The sequence below is a fragment of the Schistocerca americana genome, chromosome 1, assembly GCF_021461395.2.
Source record: "Schistocerca americana isolate TAMUIC-IGC-003095 chromosome 1, iqSchAmer2.1, whole genome shotgun sequence".
NCBI lineage: Eukaryota > Metazoa > Arthropoda > Insecta > Orthoptera > Acrididae > Schistocerca > Schistocerca americana.
Window position 1 is genome coordinate 1152994436 of NC_060119.1, and position 13565 is coordinate 1153008000.

The 13565-nt window shown below is 43.1% G+C and overlaps 1 protein-coding gene across 3 annotated transcripts in view; it reads left to right on the forward strand.

The window, feature by feature from the left end:
* The window catches only part of LOC124551463 (kinetochore protein NUF2 homolog), a 101390-nt gene that overhangs the window by 63149 nt on the left and 24676 nt on the right, over positions 1 to 13565 (forward strand). For all 3 annotated transcript variants that reach the window (XM_047126444.1, XM_047126442.1, XM_047126443.1), the window contains one exon: positions 8201 to 8436. In XM_047126444.1, the coding sequence (XP_046982400.1) occupies positions 8201 to 8436 (236 nt within the window). The remainder of the gene's footprint in view (positions 1 to 8200; positions 8437 to 13565) is intronic.

Consider the following 13565-nt stretch of genomic DNA (forward strand, 5'->3'; position numbering starts at 1 on the left):
CTGGGCAGATGGGAGCCATCCTTACAGACATCCTTTGTTCGCATAACCTCCCTGATCTAAACCTAAGGTAATTTGCTGTCACCCCATGTGTGTGTGCACGTGTCTGTTCGCACACCATCCCCTGTCCTAGTACCCCCATCCAATTTCAGTCAGCTAGTTGTGTGCTGCTATCTCACGCTGTAGCCAGGAAAATAGCATGCCCAGCCATCTGCCACCTGCTGCCTCTATCTGCACCCCTAGCTAGTCCACAGGCAGCTCCCCACTTTCCCACGAGCCACTAGGCACTTCCTCCAACTGCCTCCCTCTATTCCTCACCCGGCCCCACCCCACCCCACCCCACCCCACCCCACCCCACCCCACCCCACGTGACCTGACCCCAGTACATTCACCATGGGCTAGGAAAGAGCTGGCACCCACAGTGTAGGAAGAAAAGTGTGTGTGTGTGTGTGTGTGTGTGTGTGTGTGTGGTGTGTGTGTGTGTGTGTGTGTGTGTGTGTGTGTGTGTTTTCTGCCTTTTGGTCAGTTGTCTCTTTTATTCCTAAATAATTTGTTACACTTTGACAATAGTGTACAAAAATCCAAAATCACTTTGTATACAAGCAACCAGTTTACACGTAACAGTATTTGGATATGTCCATTATAATTATCTGGGCTGTTACGCCGTGGTCGGTTGATGAACTCTATGTCAATTCCCAACGTTTCGTCCCCGTCTGCGGAGGACGATGGAAGGTCCAACGCGCCCACTGGCTCACTACTGACTGTACTGACTGTCAGTCAGTAGCGAGCCAGTGGGTGTGTTGGACCCCCTTGAAGATGTCCTCCGCAGACGGGGACGAAATATTGGGAATTGACACAGAATTCATCAACCGACCACGGCATAACAGCCCGGATAATTATAATGGACATGACATTTCCGGCCGTGAAAGTCTACATTTTAGTATCAGTATTTGGATATTTGTATTAGGCACTACAAGTAATGTCTATATGAAGGAGAATTGTCCTGTGTTTAAAGTTGTCCTGCTTTCCTGTTTACGTAATTTATATTTGGTACCAGTAAGCCCTACTATATAAACGTCTAAAACTGGTAAAGTAGGAAAAAGTTCCTTTGAATTCCTTCAGTTTGCATGTAGTTACTGACTCTTCTGACAGCGAGGAAATTTTGCTACCTGAATCAATATAATGTCCTACTTTCTTAGTCTCTCTTTTTCCACTTACTGTAGGTTGTTTAATCTCCTCTATTTGCTTGCCCTCTCCTGACAACCCTTCTCTCATGGGTATTTTATGAATGTATGCAACCAATGTATCTATATATTGGCAGAATACTGAGTGGTTACTTACTGGATTTTGGCCCTCAATCTAGGACGATCTACTTTTTCCATAACTATAATGGTGTAATTATTTTGAACTATGTCTGTACAAGAATAAGTTATGTTCACATTTTTATACTTTATGTTTGTGTTAGGCTAATTATGAGGTACGGAAGCTCGTGAATATGTATTGTTTCTCTCCTTGCTTCTTGTCTTGTTTCTGTTCGTACACTGTCAACAATAATCAGTTTTTCTTATCTTTACAAATGGACTAGAAAAGGATTTATTATTTTTATTTCTGTTAACCTACTCACCATCCTGGAAACTCTCATTCTTTTCTGTATTCAGTGTATTTAATCCTTCAATGAAAGTGAGCAAATCATTAATATTTGCCCATGCTCTGTATGATATCTCTTTTCTCACATAATGTGGTAGCTGTCTTATGAATATCTTGACTAAATGTGCTTTGTCTAATGGATCATCCAAATATTTAGCTTTCTTGAGATGCCATTCACTGTACTTCTTCTAAGTACCCCAAGAACTATTGTAAAGTTCCATGGTCTAATAGTTGAAGTGTTGATTTTTCCTTCATGCTAGGAGACCAGTACTGTTGTTCAAAACTTTCCTGGAAATCTTGGCAAGATTTAAAATCTTCTGTGTGGGCATTACGCCATTCAACTGCATCTCCTCTTAAGTAATGTAAAGCAGAATCCATTTTTGAGAGATCACCCCATCTGCTTGGTAATGAACATGAAAATTCTCCTATAAAGTATGTTGACTGCACTTTCCTATCCGGCCTAAATTTGGGAAACAGCTTTGGCAAATTTAAACCACCCCCAGTCTGCAAATCCTCCAAAGATTGCCTAGATACTCCAATATTGCCGCTAGTTAGTCTACTTGCTAGTGCTTTTTTAGTTTCTCCTCCTGCATCCTATATCTTTTGAAATTCCTGTCGATTGTTTACAGTATTATCCACAGAAGTGATCTTACTACTTGTTAATTCAACGGTGTGCTGTACTTTCTGTTCAACGAACACATGTTTGTTTGAAATTTTGATGTGTACCTACTTAAAATTTTGATTCACATCTTTGAAGTATATCTTAAACTCTTGATAAACTACTGTATGTATGAAACTTCCTGGCAGATTAAAACTGTGTGCCCGACCGAGACTCGAACTCGGGACCCTTGCCTTTCGCAGGCAAGTGCTCCACCAACTGAGCTACCGAAGCACGACTCAGGCCCGGTACTCACAGCTTTACTTCTGCCAGTACCTCGTCTCCTACCTTCCAAACTTTACAGAAGCTCTCCTGCGAACCTTGCAGAACTAGCACTCCTGAAAGAAAGGATATTGCGGAGACATGGCTTAGCCACAGCCTGGGGGATGTTTCCAGAATGAGATTTTCACTCTGCAGCGGAGTGTGCGCTGATATGAAACTTCCTGGCAGATTAAAACTGTGTGCCCTACCGAGACTCGAACTCGGGACTCTTGCCTTTCGCGGGCAAGTGCTCCACCAACTGAGCTACTGAAGCATGACTTAGGCCCGGTACTCACAGCTTTACCTCTGCCAGTACCTCGTCTCCTACCTTCCAAACTTTACAGAAGCTCTCCTGCGAACCTTGCAGAACTAGCAAGGTGCTTGGCTGTAGGTCTCTGCCGACGCAACTGCTGTGTAACCAAGAACAGTGCTGCATGCTGCCTTGAAGTCAACGGCTGCGTGATGACCACTGATGCATTGTCTACTGGCTGCAATCACGTTGGTTATTTTCCTTGCCAAACCCACCGTGATCTCTTGTGTGTCACAGACATCTCTGGTCTTGCTTTGTGCTTTCAATGCAAGTACTTTGTCTTATGTTGTTGGGTGTTTGATATTCCATTAATAAAATATTCCTTCTGCGTGAAAATTGTTTATTCACAATTTTAAATAATGATTGAGTCAATCTCGATAATATTGTTGTCGAAAACTTGAGACTAATTTAAGTGTTCAGTTCCTGAAGCTCTGTTGTTGTTTATTGGTTACCAGGAGCAACGTAATAATTCTTTTAATGTCTCCTCAGAATTCTTGACATCTTTTGGTTGTATTTTATTCAGTAAATGGTGATTTTCTCAGTATCACTGCTTTGTTTCACTGTTCAGTCACCACATATGGCAAAAAAGATGGTTTTTTATGGTTTACTTCAGCTGCTGTTTGCACTTGGTAAGTTTTCACTGTGTTGGGTGTTTCAGTTAACTGTTATAAGTCTTGCTGATGAATGGTCACCTTTAGAAATTGTTTTGGTGATCCAGCTACTCCAACCCACTTCTATGTACGAACTTCTTTTTCTTCTGGACTTCAATACTTTCTGAATTACGCAGAAATGTTAGGTTACAATGACTCCTTTGAGCTACTAAATAAACTCCATACTCTCATTTTGCACCTCTTTGTATTTAAAATCTTCGTGTCTCACAAAGACAGATCACAATGGTTCTATCTGAAAATAGTTAAGCCAAACATTAAAACATTCTGATACGTAATGTCTGACCCTTAGGCCACACATCGAAGTTCCCTTTAACATAAGTGATTCATCTGTTTTGGGTCCCCGTTGACATTGCCGGCAACCCTCTTAAGCAGAGCTGTTCATGACAGTGCCAACTGGGCATGCCAAAGCATACGTATAAAATCTCATACAGCAAGTGAATGCTGCACATCACATGACTGCTTGCCACTGCCCTTGTTATGGCACATGCACCATCTGTAAAAACACAGACCTGGACACACAGTATCTGCTTCTTTCGTATTCACTGCTTAACAAATATCTACTATCACCATCATCTTTAGCTGCTATGAATACGCGTAGTGGATCAGAGTATTTAATAAAACGTGCTGTTATACTACAAAGTGCACCAAACATTACGAAATGCTTATGGTGATTCTTAACGCATGCGCGCGCGCCCGCCCACACACACACACACACACACACACACACACACACACAGTAAATATTTTAACAAGGAAGTTCAGTGTAGAACAATGTAAAATAAAAGGTGGCCAGTACTTACCTTTTTTAGACAAAATTCCACTTACTAACACACAAAAGTAGAAAAGACTTTCCACACTTTCGGAACTGGTTCCTCCTTCCTGGGAGGACAGGGGTAGGGGGTAGGGATTTGATTGGAAAAGTAAGGAGGGTCCCTAGATTGCAAGTGACCTACCTGTTGTCAGGACTGTTATGTTTGTTCACTGCTTTCACATCCAACGATGTCTCTTTATTAAGAACAACATATTGCATTTTGTTAACTAAAATGTCTTCAGACCTATCACACGAGGATTCTTTGTCAACCTTGTAAACTAGAAATACCTCCCTACCTTCCATAACTCTCCTGTAACTTGTAATAGCCTTGTGATTACCAACTCCTTCTCTATTCACTGAATCAAAACATTTGGTCATGCTTGTTGCTGAGCTTCAGTGGTTCTGCTGGGGTCACAGGATCACCTTGGTTTGGCCCTGTCTATAGGCCCAAACCGGTGGGCCCCAAATATTGTGTAGACATCCAGAAAGATAGGCAAGGAGGGAGAGAGATAGCATCATTTGCTAGTTTACAGGGAAATGGAGGGCATATTTGAGCTGGTCAGTCTAGTGAGCGTGCCAGATCTGGGCCTAAGGGACACATGGGCAAGGGCGAAGTGGAGACAGGGAAACAACTCAGCCACATCACTGTGACTGCAGTTTTAGGGGCCAGGGTTGTGGAGGGAGTACAGGCCACCTGAAGCTGGCCCCTCGGTGTCAGGTTGGGAAAGGAAAATAGGTTCGTCACTGTAGAAGCATAGAATGAGGGGAGTGCAGTCTGCTTGTGTCTGTATATGTCCGGATGGATGTGTGTGTGTGTGTGTGTGTGTGTGTGTGTGTGTGTGTGTGTGTGTGTGTGTGTGTGTGTGTGTGTGCGCGCGCGCACACCTAAGGTAAGTCTTTCCGCTCCCGGGATTGGAATGACTCCTTACCCTCTCCTTTAAAACCCACATCCTTTCGTCTTTCCCTCTCCTTCCCTCTTTCCTGATGAAGCAACCATTTGTTGCGAAAGCTTGAATTTTGTGTGTATGTTTGTGTTTGTGTGTCTATCGACCTGCCAGCGCTTTCGTTCGGTAAATCACCTTATATTTGTTTTTATATATAATTTTTCCCACGTGGAATGTTTCCAAAGATGATGTGACTTACCAAATGAAAGTGCTGGCAGGTCGACAGACACGCAAACATACACACAAAATTCAAGCTTTCGCAACAAACTGTTGCCTCTTCAGGAAAGAGGGAAGGAGAGGGAAAAGACAAAAGGATGTGGGTTTTAAGGGAGAGGGTAAGGAGTCATTCCAATCCCGGGAGCAGAAAGACTTACCTTGGGGGAAAAAAGGACAGGTATACACTAGCGCGCGCGCACACACACACGTCCATCTGCACATACACAGACACAAGCAGGCATTTGTAAAGGCAAAGAGTTTGGGCAGAGATGTCAGTCGAGGCGGAAGTACAGAGACAAAGATGTTGTTGAATGGCAGGTGAGGTATGAGCAGCGGCAACTTGAAATTAGCGGGGGTTGAGGCCTGGTGGGTAACGAGAAGAGAGGATATACTGAAGGGCAAGTTCCCGTCTCCGGAGTTCTGACAGGTTGGTGTTAGTGGGAAGTATGCAAATAACCTGGACGGTGTAACACTGCCAAGATGCGCTGGCCATGCACCAAGGCATGTTTAGCCACAGGGTGATTCTCATTACCAACAAACACTGTCTACCTGTGTCCATTCATGCAAATGGACAGTTTGTTGTTGCCATTCGCATGAATGGACACAGGCAGACAATGTTTGTTGGTAATGAGGATCACCCTGTGGCTAAACATGCCTTGGTGCACGGCCAGCACATCTTGGCACAGTGTTACATCGTCCGGGTTATCAGGATACTTCCCACTAACACCAACCTGTCAGAACTCCGGAGATGGGAACTTGCCCTTCAGTATATCCTCTCTTCTCGTTACCCACCAGGCCTCAACCTCCACTAATTTCAAGTTGCCGCCGCTCATACCTCACCTGTCATTCAACAACATCTTTGCCTCTGTACTTCCTCCTCGACTGACATCTCTGCCCAAACTCTTTGCCTTTACAAATGTCTGTTTGTGTCTGTGTACATGCGGATGGATATACCTGTATATGTGTGTGTGTGTGTGTGTGTGTGTGTGTGTGTGTGTGTGTGCGCGCGCGCGACTGTATACCTGTCCTTTTTCCCCCTAAGGTAAGTTTGTACGCTCCCGGGATTGGAATGACTCCTTATCCTCTCCCTTAAAACCTACATCCTTTCGTCTTTCCCTCTCCTTCCCTCATTCCTGATGAAGCAACCGTGGGTTGCGAAAGCTTGAATTTTGTGTGTATGTTTGTGTGTCTATCAACATGCCAGCGCTTTCCTTTGGTAAGTTACATCATCTTTGTTTTTAGATATATATAAAATATGGGAGTACCAATTTGATGTGGTTAGTGGGAGTAAAAAGGTGTGGCATGGCGGGGTGGGCTATAGCAGGTTGGGATGGGAGAAGGTGAAGTGCTGCTTGTGGGTGCAGGGGCGTGGTGGACACAGGGTAGGGCTGCTAGCTGCAATTGGCTGGATTTGAGTGTGTGTTGGGAGGGGGGGGGGGGGCGGGGGTCGTGCAGAGAAGGAGAAAAGTAGAGGAGCAGAAAAGACTAGTGCTTGAGCTGGTGGGATAGATGGCTTTATTGTGCTGCAGTGGGAGCAGTGAAGGGGATGGTAAATGGAGGATAGGACTTGCAAAGTGTGAAGCCAGGCGGGGTACAGGAACAAAGTATATATTACAGGGATTGTTCCCGCGTGCACAATTCAGAAAAGTGTGTGTTGGTTGGAAGGATCCACACAGCCTGTGAAGCAGTAATTGAAGTGAAGCACATTGTGTCAAGCAGTATGTTCAGCAACTGGAGGGTCCAGGAATGCATAGATGATGAACAATCACCCATTCACTTGTATGCATTAGATCACTGACTTCCTGTTGGATGGGTCTGTTTCTTTCTAGCTTGGCTTCTGTATTCAGTTTTTAAGTTATGATTACTTGTATATATTAAGTGGCTTTAAACCACCACATTCTGTAATATTTCCTTATTGCTTCATAAATATACTAAATTTAAATTATGTACTTTTGTCCTTGCCAACTCTCTCTTCTTATTTTTTTCCTTCTGGAAGAGTGTGTTTGAGAGAAACATGTTCTCTACAAATTGTACCAATGTATGTTCTCTACTTAACTTCAGGAGGTGAAATTTCATTGTTGCCGGTACACACATAATCTGACTTGCCTTATATGTATCGCTTACTAATGCGTGCCACAGACAATGTTTTCACATATATTACATGATTATATGATTTATAGATGCAATCAGTGTAAGAAATTTTTATGAAGATACCCAGTTGTCACTGGCAATTGCAGTACATTTAAAGATCATCTGTTAGATTAAAGGCAATGTCATCATCACCAGCTGTGGAACAGGCTGTATTTTGGATTTTACAGTGTGTGGCAGGGTAAAACTTTCGTAGAGCTTCATAGGACTACAAAATATAATCAGCAGTTCCCTATAGCTCTTGCCTGTAATCGACAGGATCATAGCCTTCAGTATCCATTACTTTACTTTTCTGTTTACTTTAAGTAACAATTGATAGCTCATAGTAATTAACATATTTGTTTCCTAATTCTGTTAAAATGTTTCTCTGTATCTTTATTCAACATTCTGTGATCAGTTTTGATAGGTCACTGCTAATGATTCGTAATTGGATGTGTTTTGCCAGATGCTATCCTGTTTGAATGTTGACAACTGCTATCAATGCTATAGTGGCATGTCACATATATCAACAGGTTCATTCACCTATCTTCATTTCAGCTGGCGCAGACAATTGAGAATCTGAAGAATCAAATCGTATCCTCCCCAGCACAATTAGTACAGAATCTAGAAAACCTGAAGGCAACAGAACAGCAGAAGAAAGAAGAAGAGCATGCTATTAGTGAAGGACTGCAACGGAAGAAATCCCATTTTGAAAACCTGGCTAACTGTGTGCAAGTGGCAAATGCGGTTATGGAAGAAATAAAAGACATAAATAAATTAATTGATGAAATTAGGTGAGAACCAATGCAAATATTACACTCCTTCTTCTAATATCTTTTTACAGGTAAGAAAGCCTAACTTGTAAGTCATGATCAAATGTTTTTCCTCTTTACTTTCGATTAATGTGCTATTGTGGGGTCTGCACCTCATTAACCTTCTGCTCATTGTGGACCTGCTACTTGTTTCTGCAGTCAGGTGCAGATTTTTTTGAGTATCATTCATGATGCCTTCAGGAGGAGCAACTCTTGAATGTGGATAACAATGAGGACTGTCTTATAACCTGTTTATCACATATAGTTGTTTCAGGTCTTTTCAGTGACCTACAAAAAAAAATATTGATTCAAATTTTTTGCACTTTTTTGTTTTGAGTCATCTGGACAAGTAGAATTTCAAAATAGAACTGACCACATTGTTTATTTCCCCATTCCTTTCTTTTCACATTTGTGCTATGCTGTTGGAAATAAATGATGGAATGTGATGCCTGTCCAACATAAGCTTACTGAAGCGGTAGTGAGAGTGGTAAGTTGTTGGACCAGTAAAATCTTGATTAGGTTTAACAAAATTTATTTATAAACCCAAAAGATGGCTTTACACAATACATAAATATAAAACATTTGTGGAAGTTTTTATGAAACTGACAGTACAGTTTAATCAACCAAAACACACTCAGTGTAAACATTACAAGAGATACACAACAGTTTGAATCAATTAAGAATTTATTAAAACTGTCAACTACTCAACATACAGGTAATTTCAAGCAATTTCCAGAATGCATTAATAAGTTTAGAAAAGTGATTACCACAATGTCCTGGAGCCCTTTAGGGGAAAAAACGAAAGGAAGAAAAAGAAAAAAATCAGCCACTTTTAACTATTCACTTAAAACACAGAAGTGAATGAAATTAACTTTTCAAAATAACCCACAAAATTAAATTTTAAAGTAGACCAGAAACAATTAATGATGGAATAACTCTGTAAATAATATGGACAGATAAAAAAATCTACTCACCAAATGGGGGCAGGGGAAGACAAAAGAGGATTTAACATTCACAAGCTTTTTGAACCAGTGGCCCCTAAACCTCTCCAATCCTTTCCCTTCACCCCTCTTCCTTCCGCTTCAACTCTTCTATCAGAAGAAGGAGCCACTGGCTCCAAAAGCTTGTGAAAGTTAAATCCATTTGGGTCCCCTGCCGCCACTTGGTGAGTAGAATTTTTATCTGTCCATTTACATTATATTAGCAATAAGTGATTATTTTCTTTAAATAATACACCCCATAAAACTTTAAAAATGGGCAAAAACAACAAATGATAAAATTAATCTTTTAAAATAAACAGTGATACAATTTTCTTTTATGCGGAGGTATTGTTACGGTGGACGCTGCCTCCTTCTCTGTAAGCTGGCAGCCGACCTGTTGGAGAGGACAGTAGTTAAGTCCCATAGTGCTCAGAGCCATTGTTGGAGAGGTTCCTGCCAAGTGACCATATCAGTAGCAAAGTAAGTCTCTGATATATCCTGCGTGTGGCACAATTCTCCACCCACTTATGGTGGAACAGGTGGGGGATGGTTAGCTGAAGTACCTGAAGAGTTAGCAACATCCTGGTAACCAGTCCCCAACTTTAGCTGACTAATGTGTGCACTAATGCACTTCCATATGGACTGATCTTGGATCAGGAAGCTGACTGACTGGAGACATCACTCTGATAATCTTGAGGGGCGTGTGACACCTTTTGCACCCCTTTAGACTGCGCGCTGAAGTTTTTTTGGAGAGAAACCACATCCTCTAACTGCAGTGTGGTAGGATGCCTACCTTTTTTATAGCAAGAAGCCTTCCTATGGTACACGAGCTGGATATTACTATGTGTTGCTTCATAGTTTATTCTAATGATGTTGGAATCATCATCCTCCAGCCAGATATAATTGATTGACCACAGGTTGGACAGTGCTGAATGGGGAGGTAAACATCAATTTAGCTGGAGAGGTTTTGTGTACTTCATTTATAGCAGTGTTGAAAGCAAAGTTCAGCCATCCAATTGTCTGATCCCACTTAGTTTGAGTATGCAACCTGGAAGATGACCAGGCCATATTTAAGGTTAGGTTGACCTGCTCAAGAAAAAAAGGTTTTGGATAATATGGAATGGTCGTAATGTATGATGTGGCACTAGTGAAGCAGAATTTTTTGAATTCACAGAATAAGAAGGTTGGTGCATTATTACTAACCAGAGCCTTTGGAGTCCCAAACGTAGAAAATATACACGTCAAGTGGCCAGGAGTCACACCGTAGCACCCGACCTACTTGATATCAACCACACTAACTGTGAAGTGGCATCCACTGCTACCAAGATGTACAGGTTCCCTGCCTTGGTATGGGGTAGAGTTCACAGCTGCTTCAGTATGAATCAAAGTGGTTCTTCACGGAGCCATGAGAGCTCCAACACCTTTCACAGACAATACTTTATAATGCCCATTACTCTTTCCCACCATTTTCCCCACCAGCCACTCTTGAGATAATGACTATCCATGTAATAACATGGTGAGCTAGAAACTGGTAACTCTTTGAGGTGTTTAATGCCTCTCGGAGTTATGCTAGTTCCATGTTTGTGAGTGCCCCCCCCCCCCCCCCCTCTCCCCCGAGGGAATCATCACTCTTTGATGAGTTCGTGCTTGGCTGCTGTGGGGCCCCAGCCTGTGCAGCACCTTTCCCCTTTCCATGCTGTTATGTTTGTCCCCCTGCTGTTCTTTTTCCCCTCCCACGGGGAACATGTCTGGGATATTTTTGGGAATGTGTTGTGAAGTTATAATAGCCTGACATTGGAACAGTCCTTCCACTGTTTTTTCTTTCATTCTTTCTTTCTTTCTTCGTTCTCCATCTCCTATCCTTCCTCCATTTCTGTGTTTTAGGTTCCTTTTTGTGTTTTTCTTCCTCCCTGTGCGCTCTTGAAGGCCAGCCCAAGCATGTGACACATAGTAGGTGACTTGGTAGTGTGTAATTCCCAGCTGCGGGTTGACAGGTTGGGTTTGCATGTACCCTCTGGTACAGGCCCGGCCCAGGGAAAGGTGATTGCCTGAGCTGTGACCTTCCCAAATTGCCAGTTGGTCCTTCTGTCAGAAGTTCAGGAGGCAGGTGAGCCCTCCTCTGAGGGGAGGGGGTAGGGGGTGGGGGGTGGGGGCAGGTTGGAGCAGCATGTCATAAGAGATGCTGGCAGTCATCGGGATTTTCTTGTAATGAGCCAATCAGCATCTCAGACAATATCTACTGAACATAAATGGAATGAGGCTAAAGATTTCAAGAATCTCGCAGCTGCACCTTGGTTCCTCATGGTATCAAATACGGGGCACGGTCAGACCTTTGCTATGGTTAAACCGTTTGTTATTTAAAAAAGTGTTGATGCAGTTGCAGGCCCTGTAAAAACCTCCTCTCATTTAAGTAACATTGGCACTTTGCTTTTGGAGATGAATTGTGATTTTCAAGCCCAACAACTGCATGCAACTTCACTTCTCCTGGCTATCCTGTTCGTGTCGAGGTCCATCACGTGCTGAATTCTTAGCATGGTATTATTTACACTAGGCTGCTCAATGGGTTACCAATTGAGAAATCCAAACTTACCTCCCTGATTAGGGCATCACTGTAGTCCATCAAGTAATGAAAAATGTTAATGCAACCCTAGTGCCTACATGCACTCTTTTCCTCACATTTGATAGAGATCAAAGCAAACTATGAAGTCATCACAGTCCGACTATACGTTCCAAACTGATGCGCTGTTACCATTGTCAATGTTATAACCGCACTCTAATGTCCTGTTCAAACTTGTGGTAGGGTGCTCACAAGGGGATTGCCTGCGTCTTTCACCCCACTGTACCAATTGCAATGGCGACCATGCAGCCTCATCCCAAAAACGGCCCATGTACCTGAATGAGCGGGCCATCCAAGAGATCCAGGTGACGGAAAATTGCCGTACCTTGTCGCTCACAAGTTGTTCACTAGTCGAAAGCCCTGCATTTTATCATCTGGCACATACAGTATTGTTCTTGCTATGCCTCACTCCATGAAGGACTGGCCAGGCAGACTTGTAAATTCAGCACTGCAGCTCCTTCTCCTCCTCTGGCTGTGCAACAAGTCACCAAATCTATGACTCTGGCAGCAAAATCACCTGCTACAAAACCGGCACACCGTAAATGAAAGAAGGAATACTCCCATGAAAACTTCACATGTCCTTCCAGCCAACACACATCTGAGCCTTCATCTCCCAACTGCAAAGGCTCAAAGAAAGACAAATGGTCTTCTCCTTTATCTACTCGGAGATTCTCTTGAATGGTGTCACCATGTGATACTCTCACCCTGCGACCTGTGTTTTGCCAGTGTGCACTGCCAACTGTTTTTCTGCCCTGGAATTCGCAGGCCGGCCCAGGGACTGCTTTCACCTCTGTAGATCTCACGGAACAGGATCCTCCAGCTTCTGCACCCTGCAGCAGTGAGTCTTCAAAGGCCGACACTCGGCAGCTGCCGAGGTAACAACCTTTCATTTTTTCCCCTCCTTCCCTTTCCCTATCATGACTCTCCTCCAAAGGAATGTTTGTAGCATTCAATCTAATAAGGAGGAATTACGGCTGCTCTTTGAATCACAGTGTCCTCTTGTTTTCTGCCTCCAGGAAACAAAATTTCATCCATGCAACATACAGTTGCTTTGATCTCTCGCATTTCTTTCTGAGTATGGCATTCAATCTGATGGGGAAGTCATGCTGCTCATCCAGATGACATTCATTGTCAAACCATCTCAAAGCAAGCTGTTGCAGTCCACATTTTCCTTCCTTGCTTCACCTTTTCTGTCTGCAATGTTTACATCCTTCTGTCATTCGCTGTGACGAGTGCAGACTTCCTCCAGCTTACTGGTCAGCTCCCTCACCCCCTTTCTGCTGCTCAGTGACTATAATGCACACCATGCTCTTTGGAGCTCTTCCAGAACCTGTCCAAGATGTGCCATCTTGACTGACCTCAATCAACTCAACCTTATCTGCCTTAACACTGGAGCACCCACGTTGCTTTCAATATCCAAGCACAGCTATTTCCATTTGGACCTCTCATTCTGCAGTGCCCAGCTTGCCTGTCATCTCGAGTGGTCCATTCCCTCTGACTTGTATTCGAGCGAC